This window comes from Nerophis ophidion, linkage group LG19, assembly GCF_033978795.1.
Source record: "Nerophis ophidion isolate RoL-2023_Sa linkage group LG19, RoL_Noph_v1.0, whole genome shotgun sequence".
Lineage (NCBI taxonomy): Eukaryota > Metazoa > Chordata > Actinopteri > Syngnathiformes > Syngnathidae > Nerophis > Nerophis ophidion.
The window spans coordinates 23114493-23133387 of NC_084629.1; the positions used below are offsets into that span (position 1 = coordinate 23114493).

The window sequence follows — 18895 nt, forward strand, 5'->3', positions numbered from 1 at the left end:
CGTTTTTTGGAAATATTCGACATCGTGTTATCCGGACCAAAGGGGAAGCGAACCATCCAGACTGTTATCGACACAAAGTTCAAAAGCCAGCATCTGTGATGGTATGGGGGTGCATTGGTGCCCAAGGCCTGGGTAACTTACACATCTGGGAAGGCCCCATTAATGCTGAAATGTACATACAAGTTTTGGAACAACATATGTTGCCATCCAAGCGCCGTCTTTTTCATGGACGCCCCTGCTTATTTCAGCAAGACAATGCCAAGCCACATTCAGCACGTGTTACAACAGCGTGGCTTTGTAAAAAAAGAGTGCGGGTACTTTCCTGTCCCGCCTGCAGTCCAGACCTGTCTCCTATCGAAAATGTGTGGCGCATTATGAAGCGTAAAATACGACAGCGGAGACCCCGGACTGTTGAACGACTGAAGCTCTACATAAAACATGAATGGGAAAGAATTCCACTTTCAAAGCTTCAACAATTAGTTTCCTCAGTTCCTTTTATTGAGTGTTGTTAAAAGAAAAGGTGATGTAACACAGTGGTGAACATGCCGTTTCCCAACTACTTTGGCACGTGTTGCAGCCATGAAATTCAAAGTTAATTATTATTTGCAAAAAAAATAAATAATGTTTATGAGTTTGAACATCAAATATATTGTCTTTGTAGTGCATTCAATTGAATATGGGTTGAAAAGGATTTGCAAATCATTGTATTCTGTTTATATTTACATCTAACACAATTTCCCAATTCATATGGAAACGAGGTTTGTAATAAAATGTAAAAGTGTTTAACTGTACCAAAGTTTGCAAAGAGTATCAAAATACAAAAATATTGAACTTTACTGATGTTATTCACGGGTATTACAATATAAAAGTTTATACTTATGTTAACGAGAAGTATAAAAAATGAAAGTAAAGGTTTAAGGAATGTTGACAAGGCGTAAATAAAACAGTAAATGTTGTGCTGAACTAAATAACAGGTGCATCAAAATGTAAAAATGTTTAAGTGTCATGCAAGTGTAAAAAGAAATGAAGCAGGATATTAAAGTTCACAAGTGCTTCTTTGATTGTGAGACATGTGACTTCCGGTCCTTTTTGTCCAGTCCTCAATGTAAAAAGCCAAAGAAAAAGCCACGTGTTTGGCAGTTGTGACTACATGAGGAAGCTAGCGTACTTGTCGACGTCGACAACTCATTTAATTTTAATGTGAGTGTGCATGTGCGTATGAGTGTGCGTGAAATGCTGAAGAAGGAGGCGGAGGAGGTTCAGTGAGGATGAGTGTCGGTCACTGTGAACAGAAGACAAAGCAAAAGACAAGAATGAAAATGTTGGCTTTACGGGGGATCATGTGGATTGACGTGATCGTCAGCGTCGCCTCTCATTGTAAGTATCGTATCTTTCTCATCTTCATCACTCTCTTCGTGTCTTCAACCCTAACTATCCACGAACACTGTATACTACTTCAAAAGCTTTGTAGATTTTGTGCATCCATATTCTGTAAATAACTGAAATGTGTCCGCACTAGGACAATAATAATAAGTTATTATATTATTATTATTATTACTATCATTGTATATCAGCGATCACATTGTTGCTAGTTTGCCTGAAAAATTTATTTCACTTATTTGCATTTAAAATGTGTGGCTAGCATTAGCATAATCATAGTATCATAAACCAAAACTAAATATACACAGCAGTCCATCCATCCATCTATCCATCTTCTTCCGCTTATCCGAGGTCGGGTCGCGGGGGCAGCAGCTGAAGCAGGTAAGCCCAGACTCTCCTTTCCCCAGCCACTTCGTCCAGCTCTACCCGGGGAATCCCGAGGCGTTCCAAGGCCAGCCGGGAGACATAGTCTTCCCAACGTGTCCTGGGTCTTCCCCGTGGCCTCCTATCGGTCGGACGTGCCCGAAACACCTCACGAGGGAGGCGTTGAGATGGCATCCTGACCAGATGCCCGAACCACCTCATCTGGCTCCTCTCGATGTGGAGGAGCAGCGGCTTTACTTTGAGCTCCTCCCGGATGGCAGAGCTTCTCACCCTATCTCTAAGGGAGAGCCCCGCCACCCGGTGGAGGAAACTCATTTCGGCCGCTTGTACCCGTGATCTCGTCCTTTTGGTTATAACCCAAAGCTCATGACCATAGGTGAGGATGGGAACGTAGATCGACCCGTAAATTGAGAGCTTTGCCTTCCGGCTCAGCTCCTTCTTCACCACAACGGATCGATACAGCGTCCGTATTACTGAAGACGCCGCACCGATCCTCTGTCGATCTCACAATCCACTCTTCCCTCACATGTGAACAAGACTCCGAGGTACTTGAACTCGTCCACTTGGGGCAGGGTCTCCTCCCCAAACCGGAGATGGCACTCCACCCTTTTCCGGGCGAGAACCACGGACTCGGACTTGGAGGTGCTGATTCTTATCCCAGTCGCTTCACACTCGGCTGCGAACCGATCCAGTGAGAGCTGAAGATCTTGGCCAGATGAAGCCATCAGAACCACATCATCTGCAGAAAGCAGAGACCTAATTCTGCAGCCACCAAACCGGATCCCCTCAACGCCTTGACTGCGCCCAGAAATTCTGTCCATAAAAGTTATGAATAGAATCGGTGACAAAGGGCAGCCTTGGCGGAGTCCAACTCTTTCTGCCGGCAATGCGGACCAAGCTCTGGCACTGATCATACAGGGAGTGGACCGCCACAATAAGACAGTTCGATACCCCATACTCTCTGAGCACTCCCCACAGGACTTCCCGAGGGACACGGTCGAATGCCTTCTGCAAGTCCATAAAGCACATGCAGACAGACTGGTTGGGCATACTCCCATGTACCCTCAAGGACCCTGCCGAGAGTATAGAGCTGGTCCACAGTTCCACAGCAGTGAATGCTTTTATTGTGGTGGGACAGTTAAAAATTAATGAAGAATGAATGCCGTGTCCTCCCTCCTGTCTGTCTTTTTTAGACAGCTGCAACGCTCCTTTGGCATCCGCGCTGCCTCGGTCATCTTTTAGCAGCTCGTCGCAGTTATCACCCGGGAACGCCGCACACTTCGCCAAAATGGACATGAGAGATGGTGGGTCCCACACACAAGGACAAACAGATGTGATAGTGACAGTCGCCGTGTTGTCCAGAACATGCAGGATGGTCTCCTGCAGAGATGGACCCCGGCCCCTGGTTGCAGCTGGACCTCAAGGAGCCAATGGAGGTGACGGCGGTGGCCACGCGGGGGTGTGTCAGCAAGTACCGCCTCCTCTATGGTGACACACCGCAGCACCTGAAGGAGTACACGCATGGCGATGTCCACTTCCTGGCATGTGACACACAAGCCGGGTGGGAGGAACTTAGTCAAATGTTATTCTGTCACCTCTACTGACTTTTGACCCAATCTCTGCAGACTAACGTGAATGGACGGGCGGCCGTCCGCATCAAGCTTTCGCCGCCGCCAAGGGGTCGCTTTATACGCTTCGTCCCTCTGGAATGGACCACTCGGGACGAGCCCGGCCTGCGGGTGGATGTGTTTGGCTGCGTCTACAGTAAGCCATGCCCCCTTGCCACGTAACAAAATCAAGCTAATGATCAGCTGTCAGCCATGTCACTGATGAATCGGCCGCTTGCAGAGTCGCACATGGCTGACTTTGACGGCCGAAGTGCTCTACTGTACCGCTTCAAGCAGAAATCCGTGTCTACGGCCAAAGATGTCATCTCACTGAGGTTCAAGAGTCGACAGGCCGATGGCGTGCTGTTACATGGTGAAAGCCGGCGTGGCCACTTCATCACCCTGGAACTGCGTGATACCAGACTGGCTCTCCACCTCAACTTGGGTCAGCTCAACGATGACTTCGCAGTCCTTAGCTTCTCATCTCTCTCTAATGTGTTCTTAATCTCTTTTCACACTCCCACATCAATAACCTCGCTGCTATCAGATGACACTAGCGGGGGTGGGGAGGCAGTGACGGTGGGCAGTCTTCTGGACGACGAGAAGTGGCACTGGGTGGCGATGGAGCGCCTCAACAAGCAGGTAAAGGTCAGCGTTGACCACTACACTCAGTCTTTCCAGACCCAAGGCCACGGGGAGTCGCTGGAGGTGGACTACGAGGTCAGTCCACGCCGACAGGGGTCCCGTGGGAAACAGGGTCATTCTACTTATGTAAACGCGGTCCTCATGTGTCTACATGTTACAGCTGAGCTTTGGTGGCATCCCCCTGCCTGGCAAGCCCGGAACATTCCTAAGGAGGAACTTTGAGGGCTGCATGGAGAACGTCTACTATAATGGTGTCAATGTCGTCGACCTGGCTAAAAGACGCAAGCCTCAAATGTACATCGTGGTAAGATTGCGGTCGCTCTCCCCACTTTTCATGAGCGCTGGAAGCTAACCTTCACATCTCCCGCATCTTTCAGGGAAACGTTTCCTTCTCATGCACGCGGCCCAAGCGGACGGTGTGCACCTTTATCAGTTCCAGCAGCAGCTTCCTGTGGCTGCCGGCGGCTCCCCACACCATTGTTGATCGGAGGTACTTCTCCATTCGCTTCCAGTTTAGAACATGGAATACTGACGCACTGCTGCTTGTCACCGGGCTTGGACCAATGCATCGGGAGCTGCGACTGCACATATCCGACAGTCGACTGCTCCTAAGCAACGCTGCCACAGGTCAGTGAGTGCTTAATGGCGCTTTTATCTTGGTGGGGGGTGGCTGGACGGCAGTGTTGGTACTAACGCGTTCCAAAGTAACGTGTTACTGTAACGCCATTATTTTCTGCGGTAATTAGTGGTCTAACGCGTTATTTTTTTATATTCAGGAACTCAGCTACCGTTACTACATGATGCGTTACTGCGTTATTTTACGCTATTTTTTATGTACTATCGGCTAGAAACAGAAGCTCTGAGTGTGTTTTATTGGAGGGTTGCAGTGTCGTCCTTCTAAATCTTCTTGTGTCACAACGGGGAGAAGAGAAGAGACGCGCGCTGTGGTGTGTGTCTGGATGTGGGTGTGGGGAGGGTGGTCTGGATGTGGGTGTGGGGAGGGTGGTGTGTCTGTATTTACCGACAAGACATAATGGCGGAGCCGCAGTTGACTTTCTTAACATAGAGCAGTGGTTCTCAAATGGGGGTACGCGTACCCCTGGGGGTACTTGAAAGTAAGCCAAGGGGTACGTGGGATTTAAAAAAATATATTCTGAAAATAGCAACAATTAAAAAATGCTTTATAAATATATTTTTTGAATAATACTTCAACAAAATATGAATGTAAGTTCATAAACAGTGAAAAGAAATGCAACAATGCAATATTCAGTGTTGACAGCTAGATTTTTTGTGGACATGTTCCATAAATATTGATGTTAAAGATTTATATTCTGTGAAGAATTAAATTCATGAATCCAGATGGATCTCTATTACATTCCCCAAAGAGTGAACTTTTAGTTAATGTTTACTTCTAAGTGTAGAAATCTTTATTTATAATTTAATCACTTGTTTATTTTTCAACAAGTTTTTAGTTGTTTTTATATCTTTTTTCCAAATACTTTAAGAAAGACCACTATAATAATAATAATAATAATAATAATAATAATAATAATGGATTAGATTATTCCTTTTCACACCTGGTGGTGGTAAGCTACATCAGTAGCCACAGCTGCCCTGGGGTAGACTGACGGAAGCGTGGCTGCCAGTTTGCGCCTACGGCCCCTCCGACCACCACCTATCATTCATTCGTCATTCATTCACCAGTGTGAGCGGCACCGGGGGCAAAGGGTGAAGTGTCCTGCCCAAGGACACAACGGCAGCGATTTGGATGTTAATAGGTGGGAAGCGAACTTGCAACCCTCAGGTTTCTGGCAATGAGCAATATCTTGCACTGTTATACAATTTAATAAATCCAAAACTGATGAAATAGTGCTTTTTTTTTCCACCAAAAATGCTTTGCTCTGATTAGGGTGTACTTGAATTGAAAAAATGTTCACAGGGGGTACATCACTAAAAAAAGATTGAGAACCACTGACATAGAGATATTCTTACTACTTTTCTTTTGTCGCGCACAAAGAAAATAATATTTTGGTCAAATGTAAGTTGTGTCTTGGATCGAAGATCCCATCTACTGCCCAAAACAGCAATTCAAATCTGCTGAAACAGCTACAAAAGCAACATGCTACAACAAAGCTGGTAAAGAGAGACACAGACTCTGATGCCACTTCACCTCCACCTAAGGATTTTAACAAAGGCACTGGTAGCCAGGACAACATTGGTAGAGCCATTGCAGCGTATGTGCAAAATGACATGCAGGCTATTTCTAGAGTGGAATCACCCGCTTTTAGGCAGCTAAATAGCATGATACCGGCGTCAAACAGCAAATGGCACGGAAAACATTTTCACATACCTGGACAGTGAGGACATAAACATGGAAAGCGATCTAAAGAAAACACTCCAAACTCAGTCTCTGCTCATCATTCAGCACTGAAGGTACACACACTCTGTCAATTCTCATATACTGTTGTTCTTTCATTCTAGGCTTTAAGAGTGTTTGATTATAACATGACTCTAAATCAGGGGTCTCAAACTCAATTTACCTGGGGGCCACTGGATGCAGAAACTGGGTGAGGCTGGGCCGCAAGAAAAGATTTCTTAAAAAATCTAACATGCACTTTTTAATGAATTCACCTTCAATGAATGGCTTTCCCGCCCTAGCAACATACTTGCTAACCCTCACGATTTTTCCGGGAGACTCTTGAATTTCAGTGCACCTCCCGACAATCTACCAGTGCAACCATTTTCCCAATTTTCACCTGGCCGACATTATTAAGGGCTGCCGTGACTGCACTGCCTTTAACGTCCTCTACAACAGTGGTTCTCAACCTTTTTCAAGTGATGTACCATCTGTGAACATTTTTTTAATTCAAGTACCACCTAATCAGAGCAAAGCCTTTTTGGTTGAAAAAAAGAGATAAAGAAGTAAAATACAGCACTATGTCATCAGTTTCTGATTTATTAAATTGTATAACAGTGCAAAATATTGCTCATTTGTAGTGGTCTTTCTTGAACTATTTTGAAAAAAAGATATAAAAATAACTAAAACACTTGTTGAAAAATAAACAAGTGATTCAATTGTAAATTAAGATTTCTACACATAGAAGTAATCATCAACTTAAAGTGTCCTCTTTGGGGATTGTAATAGAGATCCATCCAGATTCATGAACTTAATTCTAAACATTTCTTCACAAAAAAAGAAATCTTTAACATCAATATTTATGGAACATGTCCATAAAAAGTCTAGCTGTCAACACTGTATGTTGGATTATTGTATTATTTTTTCACAGTTTATGAACTTACATTAATATTTCATTGAAGTATTATTCAATACACATATTCATAAAGTATTTAAGAGTTGCTGCTACTTTTTAGAATTTTTTAAATAAATCTCACTTGTTCCTTTGCATACCTTCAAGTACCTCCAGGGGTTTGCGCACCCCCTATAAGAGGACTACTGCCCCACTACATGTCATCGCAGACACCTATACATCACACAACCAATGTGCCGGCGACATAACATGTTGTGTGAGACTTGTGCAGAACAACGTAAGCGACTGCAAGACGTAGTTGATCAACAGCCATACAGGTCACACTGAGGGTGGCCGTATAAACAACTTTAACACAGTTACAAATATGCGCCACACTGTGAACTCGCACCAAACAAGAATGACAAACCCTTTTTGGGAGAATTTCCGTACCCTAACACAACTTAAACACAAGAGAACAAATACCCAGAACACCTTGCAGCCCGAAGTTTCCCGGGCTACAATATACAACACCTCAGCCGACGCAAGTAGGGATGGTGGGGGGTTGGTGGTAGCGGGGGTGTGTGTATTGTAGCCCGGAAGAGTCAGGACAGCATGGGATTCCGGGTAATTGTTCTGTTGTGTTTATGTTGTGTTAAGATGCGGATGTTCTCCCTAAATGTGTTTGTCATTCTTGTTTGGTGTGGGTTCACAGTCTGGCACATATTTGTAACAGGGTTAAAGTTTTTTTTACGGCCACCCTTAGTGTGACGTGTGTAGTTGTTGATCAAATAAGTTTTGCAATACCAAACGTGCGTCTTGCATGGCCAGATGCAATAAAAAAAGGGCTTGCACGCTGTCAGTTCAGGATGTAGGGGGCGCTAAAGGTAGTGCCATCATGGCACTCGCCTAATATTGTTGATCTGGTAAATATTGACAGGGGCTTCGAGAGAATTGGCGCCTTAAAATTCAGGGGTCTCCTATCATCCCGGAAAAATTGGGGACGTTGGCAGGTATGACTCTGTCAAGCACCCTTAATATTAAACTTGCGGGCCACACCAACATCAAATTGTCATATCGAAGTGCGGGCCGCATAATAACGTCTACCGGGCTGCAATTGCCCCGCGGGCCCCATGTGAACTATAAAGTACACAAACATAAAGAGGGATCCTAGTGGGCCAGACCAATCTTTCCTTTTCTCTAAACTAAAACTGGGAAAATGTGTAGAGTGTTCTGGGCTTCAGTACAGTGTTGATCTCCTGAAGACATGATTTTATGTCACAATTCCTTGAGAGAAAAAATGCCTGGTTAGGCTTTGTGTATGTCATGTGTTCCTTCCTTGGGTGAATCCAGGTTTACAGCTGTGTTGTTATTATGCGGTTTGTTACTTATGTACGTTATGTTTCAGCTGTTTAAAATAGTTTTGTCAATTTGAAACGTATCTTTGTCTTTGTGTGTTGTATGTAGACCACATTGCTTAGCAGTTGAGTGATGCAAATGCATATCAAGTTGATCAACAGACTGTATTATTCTCCAGTGCAATAACAGTACTGAAATGAAGGCTAAAAGGGTATTAATGTGGGCTTTCAAAAAAAAGAAGAAAAAAAGAAGGAACTAAATAGTTACTTTTCACAGTAACGCATTACTTTTTGGTGTCAGTAACTTAATTAGTAACTGAGTTACTTTTGAAATAAAGTAACTAGTAACTGTAACTAGTTACTGGTTTTCAGTAACTAACCCAACACTGCTGGACATGCTGTCAATCACATTCAAAACCGCAAATCAAACTTCCTGAGTCTCTTTAGAACACCTTTTTGGATGTCCCGTTCTGTGAAGCAAACCACTTTAGGAACACCTAGTAGCACTTATTATGACTCCTGTTTTTTTCTTATTTGGAGCTCTTGTGAACAGAGTCAACAGAGTCTTATTACTTACATACATTCTCGTTTCTGTCGACACTCTCATTTATCCAGATTATTGTATTCTCAGGGCCTTAGATCAACTGAATTCTCAGAGCATTCAGTCAATCGCAACTGGACTGTTCAGTTTGTCTTAGAAAACATTTCATCTGTCATCCAAGCAGGCTTCATCAGTTAATGCTCATAAACTAAGGCTCAGTTGAAATACTCTCTCCTTCCCTCTTGTACTTGAACCCCTCCAGCCCCCCAAGCAGAATATTGTGCATGAAGCCAATATTTACTTGCAGTAGCAAATGTTTTTAAGTCTAACTATAACCACAAGTGTTACTATAATGAAAATTATTAATTACACGTATTACTTACATTTGTATGCCTCCCTGGATTTATGGTCTGCCATCTTTCTCCTCCCACTCTATAGCGTAGGGATTTCTGGGAGCTCATTTCCCTTTGAGAGTACTTTTCCCTTCCCTCCTACCTGATTTATAATTCTAACGCCCCCTGATTAGCGTGAACATGCAAAACCAAGGTGGGGAGAGAGACATTCAAATTGAGCCTTAAATTGGTCAGATCTAGTCTCAATGCTGGTGTCAAAGCCCTAAATATTTGTACTCCAAGAAGAAAAGGGCAGGCTCAGGCAAGGATTGTAAATGAGCGTGAACTAATGAAGCCTACGTGGATGATAGGCAAAATCTATTTCAAGACAAATTGAACAGTCCACTTGCGATCGATTGAATACCACTAGAATACGCTGTCACTGTTCCAATCAAGATCTTTCTGGGTGATGTTAACATGCTAACAGTGTCCGTCTGAGCTCAAGTCCAGCCTGTAATTGTAGTAACCAGTAGAAACACTGGAGAGCGTGGTCCTCGGGTGAGCGACGGACTGTGGCACTGGCTGAGTGTGGACTACAGGGGCCTGCAACTGGTTCTGAGTCTGGACCACAAGCCCATCGCCACCGTACAACAGCTCCACCCACTGGAGCCCAGCGGAGGCTTCTTTTTCGGGGGTGGGTGCCTGCCGACACACTGCAGGAGAACAATGCCATGTGCCAACGTGTTTTTATGCCTATATCCGCCAGGCTGCGGGGCAAATGACTGCCACAGCTGGAGCTCATCATTCCAGGGCTGCATGAGGCTGCTCTCCATCGATCGGTGGCCCATCAAGCTGAGCCTTGTGCAGCAAGGCATGCTGGGAAACTTCTCGTCTCTGCTATTTGACGCATGCCACATCAGAGACCGGTCAGCGCCACGTCACTGCTCCTTTCCACACGAGGTGGCGCTCTGGCCAGATGTGTGTTTATTTATGTCGTGATCACATGTGCGTAGCGTTTTCTTGTGCTGTTGCAGGTGTCTTCCAAACATGTGCGAACATGGCACCTTGTGCACGCAGACGTGGGACCGCTTTAACTGCAACTGTTCTGGAAGCGGATATGCAGGAGCCACTTGTCACCACTGTGAGTTACTTACAGTATATTAAATATAATGTCATGTATGTAATATCAGGAGTACTACGTGATAAGAAGTGATCATGCTACGTGCGCTCTTGCAGCCATCTTTGAGTCGTCCTGTGAGTCGTACAGACTCAGCGGAAGTTCGTCTGGCTTTTACTCAATTGATCCTGATGGCAGCGGCCCACTGGGGCCCACACAGGTGTACTGCAACATGACAGGTGACTTGCTAACTCACTCATCTACAGTAGATCACTATGAGGGCCAACAATAATGAATCCATAAATCTTTAAATCAGGGGTCAGGAACCTTTTGGGCTGAAAGAGCCATGAAAGCCAAATATTTTAAAGTGTATTACCGTGAGAGCCATATAATGTTTTTTAACACTGAATACAACTAAATGTGTGCATTTTTAAAGTAAGACCAACATTTTAGAGTATAATAAGTCTTTTTTTTTAAACATTTTTATTCTGACGCTAACCAATAATAAATAAAATACTTCTTACCATTGATGCGATTTCTTGAAAAGATGCGGTAGATAACGGATGGATGGATGGATGGATTAAAATGCTTAAGAATGTTTTATGTTTTGAACGTTATTTTAACATGCAACATCTTGCGCCTGTTATCCAAGATGTCCCGTTGCAAGGTGGAGGTTTTAATTTTCTAACAATACTTGTATGACAGAGGACAATGCTTCAACGGTCATAATAATTATTTCTATTCATAGTGACATGTTAACCCAACTGTTGTTCAGTGATTTTTTTATAAATTGTTTTAGTTCCTTGTTCATTTTTTCCCCGCTGTTTCTTTCGCTAAATTAGTGCAATGCGAATGTACTGTATATCCGCATTAAAGCATCATTCTCAGGCCTTTTTCTAGTAATTGTTTGAGAATGTGGGGGGGCGGCATAGCTCCGTTGGTAGAGTGGCCGTGCCAGCAACTTGAGGGTTCCAGGTTCGGTTCCCTCTTCAGCCATTCTAGTCACTGCCGTTGTGTCCCTGGGCAAGACACTTTACCCACCTGCTCCCACTGCCACCCACACTGGTTTAAATGTAACATAGATATTGGGTTTCACGATGTAAAGAGCTTTTAGTCACTCGAGAAAAGCGCTATATAAATATAATTAACTTCACTTCACTTCACTATTTTTAACACTGTGATTACCAGTGGAATTATTCATTACTTATAGTATTAAGCAAAGATTTATCTGAAAGCCAGATGCAGTCATCAAAAGAGCCACATCTGGCTCTAGAGCCGTAGGTCTCCATATGCTTGTCTCAAAGATTTGCCATGCAAGCGCAAGTGCAAGTGCGAATAGCCATCAATCTGTCAATTCTTTCCGTGTCCGGGCCAGGTAAGGTTCCCCGTGTTGGGTCAAATTAAGCAGCAGGCTCCACTCCTGGCATTTTAAGTACTTAAACAAGTGCCTAAAATGGCATTAATTAATTGCAATTACAAAAAATGTATGTTATTAAATCAGGGGTTTTTTTACATTTCATGATTTAATTATTGATGTCATTATTTAATTATTTATTATTTATTTGATGATTTACCGTATTTCCCTGAATTGCCGCAGGGCATATAGTATGCGCCTGCCTTGAATTACTGCCGGGTCAAACTCGCTTCCCAAAATAATTAGCGCATGCTTAGTATTACTGCCCGGTCAAACTCGTGACGTCCCAAGTGCCACTTCCCCTGTCATCATTTTCAAAATGGAGGAGGCTGATTTCAATACCGGTCATTTGAAATTGCATAAAGGGAAGAAGATTAAGAACTATTCAGTAGGATTTAAGGTCCAAGCTTACATCACACTGAAATGTTTACTGCATACCTTTGGGAAGTGCCGGAGTGAGAAGAGGTTTTAAAATAATTAGTGCATGCTTACTTTTACCGCATGCCTTTGGTAAGTGCAGGAGTGAGAAGAGGTTTTAAATTAATTAGCGCCCCAGCGGCAATTCAAGGAAATACAGTATTAAATAATTGTCACACATGGACTTGGATTGGTTTTGCTCCTTCGATGCAGAGATGAATTGGGACGAGTCAGGCGTGGATGTGAGTAAATATTTAATTTCTTTACACACTAAATACAAAAAGGTAAACAAAAGGCTCGCTCGAGGGCGGAAGTACAAAAAAACTAGACTGTGAAACAAAAGACTAGCATAAATGCTGCAAACTACAAACATGATAAGAAAACACTTGCACTGTGGCATAAACATACAAAACTTATGTGGCATGAGCAGAAGGTAGGAACAGCATGGGTCGAGGACAAGGACAGAAACAGAATGGTATAAATAGCTATGAGAATTAGAAACAGGTGTGGGACTGAGGGCAGGGCGTGACTTGGAGACCAGGTGGCAACTAATGGGTTACTATGGATACCAAAATAAAACCAGGAAGTGCAAAACGTGAGACAAGAGTCCAAAAAACAAAACAAAACATGATCAAACATAAAACTGGTTACCAGGCATGACAATAATTTCATGATTTTATTGATTATTTCATGATTTTAATAATTATTTCACGATTTACTTAATTAATAATTTCATTATTTCATTATATATTTAAATTATGACACATTTAAGTAATTATTTAAATATTTATTTATTTATCCCATTTGGCCCTTGTCAGCGCTTCAACGATTTTTTTTATCTGTCAAACTTAGATCCAAACACCAGATGGGTTACCCGGCACTTCCACGTGCAATAAATCCTCTAATCATGAAAGAAAGAAATCAATAATTAATTAAATTTGGAAATAAGGAAATCAATACATAATTAAATACACTCAGCCATTACATACATGACACATTTGAACACATGTATGTAGTTAATTCTATTTATCAATGACACAAAATTACGTAATTATTTAAATATTTATTAATTTATTTAACTTTGTCCCATTTGGCCCTACATAAATCACTGCTTTTTTGCCAGCTTAAATTAAAGGCCTACTGAAACCCACTACTACCGACCACGCCGTATGATAGTTTATATATCAATGATGAAATATTAACATTGCAACACATGCCAATACGGCCTTTTTAGTTTATTAAATTGCAATTTTAAATTTCCCGCGAAGTGTCGTGTTGAAAACATGATGAGGCTTGCGTTTGACGTCTCAGGTTGTAGCGGACATGATTTTCCAGCCCGTTCCAAGCTATAAGTAGTCTGCTTTAATCGCATAATTACACAGTATTCTGGACATCTGTGTTGCTGAATCTTTTGGAATTTGTTCAATTAATAATGAAGAAGTCAAAGTAGAAAGATGGAGGTGGGAAGCTTTTAGCCCTTAGCCACACAAACACAGCCGGTGTTTCCTTGTTCAAAATTCCCGATGGTGAAACTTTAGATAGATAGATAGATAGATAGATAGATAGATAGATAGATAGATAGATAGATAGATAGATAGATAGATAGATAGATAGCTAGATAGATAGATAGATAGATAGATAGATAGATAGATAGATAGATAGATAGATAGATAGATAGATAGTACTTTATTGATTAAAATTAAATTAAAATTAAAATTCCAGCAGCAGTGTACAGAGCTCAGATCAATTAAAAAAAAAAAAGTAAAAAGTAAATAATGGGGGTTTAAATGGAAACAAAATAGAGAAATATTACAATAAGAATACAAAATAAAAAGCAAATATGGGAATAAAAATATGACAGTAAAATAAGAATATAGCAAGAGAAAGTGGGCAGTAGTGACCATGTTATGAAAACGTATTGCACTGTTATTGTTTTGCACTTTACTATGAAACAGAGCGGTCAAGCGAACATGGATCCCGACCACATGTCAACCGGCAGGTTTCGGTGAGAAAATTGTGGTAATAAGTTGGCTCTTACCGTAGTTATGAGCGGAGCTTGCGTCGGATGCGTCCTCCTGCAGCTGCCGCGGACTTTTACCTCCTCCCACGCAGACACTGGCGGTCAACACACTCGCGGCCACACCCCTCCGACTTTCAGGTACCGTATCCATCCATCCATCCATCATCTTCCGCTTATCCGAGGTCGGGTCGCGGGGGCAGCAGCCTAAGCAGTGAAGCCCAGACTTCCCTCTCACCAGCCACTTCGTGTAGCTCTTCCCGGGGGATCCCGAGGCGTTCCCAGGCCAGCCGGGAGACGGTCTTCCCAACGTGTCCTGGGTCTTCCCCGTGGCCTCCTACCGGCTGGACGTGCCCTAAACACCTCCCAAGGGAGGCGTTCGGGTGGCATCCTGACCAGATGCCCGAACCACCTCATCTGGCTCCTCTCGATGTGGAGGAGCAGCGGCTTTACTTTGAGTTCCTCCCGGATGGCAGAGCTTCTCACCCTATCTCTAAGGGAGAGCCCCGCCACCCGGCGGAGGAAACTCATTTTGGCCGCTTGTACCTGTATAATCATGTACCGTATAATCTCACTAAAACAATGGGCAGATAAGGGATTTTTTAGAACTGTCCTAGTAAATGTGTATAACAACATCTGAATCGCTCCCACTGCAATCGCCTTTTTTTTTTGTAGTCCTTCACTCTCAATATCCTCATCCACGAATCTTTCATCCTCGCTCTCGGTGCTGGTGGCTATAATTGTAAACAATGTGAGGATGTGAGGAGCCCTACAACCCGTGATGTCACGCGCACATCGTCTGCTACTTCCGGTAAAGGCAAGGCTTTTTTATTAGCGACCAAAAGTTGCGAACTTTATCGTCGATGTTCTCTACTAAATCCTTTCAGCAAAAATATGGCAATCTTGCGAAATGATCAAGTATGACACATAGAATGGACCTGCTATCCCCGTTTAAATGAGAAATTCTCATTTCAGTAGGCCTCTAAAGGAATGTTTAATGGTGTTGTTTGTATGCTGAGGAAAAAGACGCTGCAGCTGTGAATCCAGCAGGGGTGACTGTTTCACAGGTCGATTCACTCGACATTTGCTTAAAACGTAACCCCGCGAATTACAGGGATTTACTGTATTCCATTTACAAAACACAATCAATGATGCGGTCATGGGACATCTTTGTGCTTAAGACGACAAGGCGTGGACCCTGATCAGTCACAACGTTACGCTTCCTGTCCGTGTAAGCGACTCATCCAAACCCGAGACTCATGTCATGAAGTTTAACTCCAGCGCCTCGTCCCAACAACTACGTGCCATCGTGATGGCATCTGAGCAGTGTCGACAGGAAGTGGTCTTCACCAGCAAAAGGTCCCGCCTCCTAAAGGCTGACGGTGGGTTGCTACTCTTCAGTCTGTGATCACATGACCTCCACTCACTGATCCATTGTGAATGATTTGTGAAGACTACACGACGTAAATGTTACGTAATGTTTATGTCCTATGTGTTTTTGTGGCAGAAGGACACCCGTTGTCCTGGTGGGTGGATCAGCATGGGAAAAGGCGAAACTACTGGGGCAGCTCCAGCCACGCATGGTAGCACTCTTACAGTCACAGTCAGCAATTAACACAGTCATAGGTCAAGACAGGACTGTTTCCTGCGCAGGTCCAAGGACTCGGGGTTCCTGTCTGGGAAAGATCATCTCCCACTCAGTGTACTAGTTGAGGAATCTGAGGCCGTCCACAGTGTGGGCCCTCTGCGTTGCCATGGAGACAGTGAGTGCAGCTGACCCCGTATGACCTGCACCAAATATCCCCTCAGCTCTTCCTCACCAACAGAGCGTCTGTGGAACGTGGCGTCCTTTAACCAGGAGGGGGCCTACCTCATTTTACCGCCCCTGCAACCTGAGCAGGCATTTGACCTCACCTTCTACTTCAAGACTGACGGTCCTTCTGGTGTCTTTCTGAATTCTCTGGAAAAGAAAGACTTCATTCGCTTGGAGCTCAGCTGTGAGTTGACCGCATTAAGAGACTCCATTAGCTCAGCTCTTAATCTTGATTGCTAATGCTAATTTACGGGTGTCATACTTTTTATCTACTTTGATCAGTGAATTAAAAAATCTGCAATAATTAGCTGTGCATTAGGACTTGATCCTAAATGACCTTGCGCAGCTATTATTAGCCAACAAAGTTAGCTTAGCTTATTAACTCGGATATTTGTTAGAGTAAAATAAGCTTAGCTTCGAGGTTTTAGTCTACTATTTCTTTGTGATTTCATCTCATTGTATGTGCGCATTTATAGGCTTTAAGCCTCGATGGGCAACGTTTAGAATCCCCAAAGAAGCACGCACGAACATTGTGTGTGTTTTTGTGCACAACTTTCCAGCTCCTTCCGTCGTGATGTTGTCGTTCAGCGCATCAGTGGTGTTGGTCAAGTCCCACCTCCCCCTGAATGACAGACAATGGCACTACGTGAGGGTGGAGCGTAACATTAAGGAGACGTTGCTGCAGGTGGACCAACTTCCCGTCGGCGTCCTGGAGGCCCCGCCTGATGCAGGTGCACATAAACACCTTGGCGGCCAGCTTTTCGTAGGTACGAATGTGCCATGGTCGCTGAAATGGTTTGTTTATGAAATGACATTGTGTTGTACCCCAGGGGGAGTACCTTCCGGCCTGCGAGGTTTCTTGGGCTGCATCAGGTCTCTGACAGTCAATGGCTTAACCTATGACCTGCAAGAGAGTGCCAAGACGGCACCCGGTGTGAGCCCCACATGTCCCGGTTACTGTGACGGGCCGAGCATTGTCTGCCACAACCAAGGGCGTTGCTTTGAAAAGAGTGACGGATTTGCCTGCGACTGCTCACGCTCGGCGTACGCAGGGCCTCTGTGCAAAGACGGTAAGAGTTACAGGCCGGAGCTATTTGCCGCTCGGGGTAAGCCGTGCTTAACGTGTACTTTGTGCGGCATCTGTGTCTGCAGAAGTGGCTCTTGCCTTTGATGAACAGACATCGGTAACCTACACCTTTTTGCCAGGCCACCACCAAAACTCGTCTGTGTCCAAACATGGAGGGGGCAGGACCAGAGAGGACATGACTTTTAGTTTTGTCACAATGCGGAGACCCGCCATGTTGCTAAGCGTCAAAACATTCAAGACGTACTCCATGGTTGTCCTACTTGCTGGCAACGGTACTACCATGTAACTTCCACATTAGGACATTACGACATGGCGACTGTTGTCAAACTGTTTTGCAGGAAGTCTGCACGTGTGGTACAACTTGCAAAGTGACAGGAAGCCCGAGGTCTTTAGCCCCGCGTCCAGCAGCCTGGCCGATGGAAAAACGCACCAAGTCAGAATCCTCTGCGAGAGCAACACTGTCTACGTGCAGGTGAGAGCCTCCTGTTGTGTGGTGGATGCCCGCACCCCTGTAACATGTGTGGTGGCTAACAGGTGGATCAGCAAATATACAGGAAGTTCACGATGGTGTCGGATGCTGAGCCGATCCCAATCACGACCGTGACTCTGGGAAAAATCACAGGTACGTTACAAGCCTGGTCTCAAGTGGCGATAGAAGGAGGCATGTTCTGTGCTGCTGCTGATTGACAAATGGCTCTTTAATGCTACGTCAAGGTGGTCAGTTGCTTTCATGTCTTTAAACAGTAAATGAGTCCCTTCCTCTTGAGGTGGTCTCGGCGGGCAAGGCGGGTTTTGTGGGCTGCCTGTCTGCGGTCCATGTCAATCATGTGGCACCCCTGAAGGTGGCGCTGTTGCAGCGAGGCATCTCTTCGGTTGGCGTCCGCAGTGTGCTGGCGCAGTCCAGATGCTCTGACGTGTCGCACGATCTGACAGGTGACGCTTTGCTTTTTCTTTAGCCCTCTTGTACCTTTGACATTCGCATCTTCACCTTGTCTCTGTGAGCAGGACAGACCAGCACCAACACAGCAAGCAAAGATGGCAGTCAAAAGGGGGCAGGGATAACCATAGGTTTGTCCTTCACTTTGTAGAGTTGCTGCTCGTGCCTTGACAAGAGAGAGAATTATCACACTACCTATTGTAGGCTTCTGCTAACTTCTTGTACCTGCTCCCCAGGCAGCGCCACAGCACTCGTTCTTACCGCCGCATGCCTGGTTGCTGCTATGACCCGCCTGCTCTACCGCTGCCGCCCCCAAAGTTAGCAGGAAGTGGACTTTAGGGGCAGGGTTTTACATGCATAACGTAAAAGACAACATGAAAGACTACATTACTAAGAGCTGCAGAACATTCTGAAAGATCATATGTGGGCGATTTGAAAACGGGTGTGTGCGTGTGTCAACTTCTTATTTCTACCACCAACGGTTATCCTCACTATGCTAATGCTAAGGAAGTTTGCATTGACTTGTTTTGGTCTTTCTCCTGATGACATGTCAAAATAAAATGAGACAATTGACCTCTTGGTGATGTGTCACAAGTTCTTA

General features: G+C 44.3%; 1 protein-coding gene across 2 annotated transcripts; it reads left to right on the forward strand.

Annotated features, from left to right (window-relative positions):
• The first annotated feature begins 1244 nt into the window (after nt 1–1244).
• Nucleotides 1245–18867, forward strand: LOC133538197 (contactin-associated protein-like 5). Of its 2 annotated transcripts, none has more exons than XM_061879582.1 (23): nt 1245–1377; nt 2958–3068; nt 3127–3528; nt 3613–3816; nt 3919–4091; nt 4177–4320; nt 4394–4643; nt 10016–10186; nt 10259–10418; nt 10527–10633; nt 10729–10848; nt 15639–15839; nt 15965–16040; nt 16111–16220; nt 16284–16454; nt 16831–17037; nt 17101–17340; nt 17423–17629; nt 17696–17829; nt 17892–17979; nt 18102–18290; nt 18363–18425; nt 18531–18867. In XM_061879582.1, the coding sequence occupies exons 4-23, from the start codon at nt 3621–3623 to the stop codon at nt 18614–18616; spliced, it is 3093 nt and encodes a 1030-aa protein (XP_061735566.1). In that variant the 5' UTR covers nt 1245–1377; nt 2958–3068; nt 3127–3528; nt 3613–3620; the 3' UTR covers nt 18617–18867. The 2 variants fall into 2 exon arrangements, with proteins under 2 accessions (XP_061735566.1, XP_061735567.1); XM_061879583.1 differs by having other exon boundaries at nt 16831–17001.
• The last annotated feature ends 28 nt before the right edge of the window (nt 18868–18895 follow it).